This window comes from Cynoglossus semilaevis, chromosome 16, assembly GCF_000523025.1.
Source record: "Cynoglossus semilaevis isolate Cse_v1.0 chromosome 16, Cse_v1.0, whole genome shotgun sequence".
NCBI classification, from domain to species: domain Eukaryota; kingdom Metazoa; phylum Chordata; class Actinopteri; order Pleuronectiformes; family Cynoglossidae; genus Cynoglossus; species Cynoglossus semilaevis.
Genome location: NC_024322.1, coordinates 17705520 through 17705862, shown reverse-complemented (window position 1 = coordinate 17705862; position 343 = coordinate 17705520). Strand labels below are relative to the sequence as shown.

General features: G+C 44.9%; 1 protein-coding gene across 1 annotated transcript in view; it reads left to right on the top strand.

Annotated features, from left to right (window-relative positions):
* The first annotated feature begins 64 nt into the window (after positions 1 to 64).
* tmem163a (transmembrane protein 163a) overlaps positions 65 to 343 on the top strand; it is a 31727-nt gene continuing 31448 nt past the window's right edge. The window contains exon 1 of the mRNA XM_025063743.1: positions 65 to 86. Coding sequence (XP_024919511.1) covers positions 65 to 86 — 22 coding nt within the window. The remainder of the gene's footprint in view (positions 87 to 343) is intronic.

Genomic DNA, 343 nt, shown 5'->3' with positions numbered 1-343 from the left:
TGGCAACAGATGATGGCAGTTTGAGTGCTGATATAATCCCAGTTGGACAGAAAATGTAGACAGGATGTTATCAGTTTACCCCCCAGGTGTCAGCAGCAGTGTAGCACATAATTCTACGGCGAAATGCAAAAAAAAAAAAAAAAAAAACCCAACCCCGTTGGAGCCTCCGACCAATAAATACATTTAATTAAGATTTCTTTGTCACGGACAGAGAGATAACGAATACGAACCTAACGTGACCACGACTTCAATCATCTTTGTTTTCATTTGACATTTCCAGAACCCCCTCCACCCCCCTCCCCCCCCGCTGTGGTAAACAGTAACACACCAGCTGCCCCCTCAC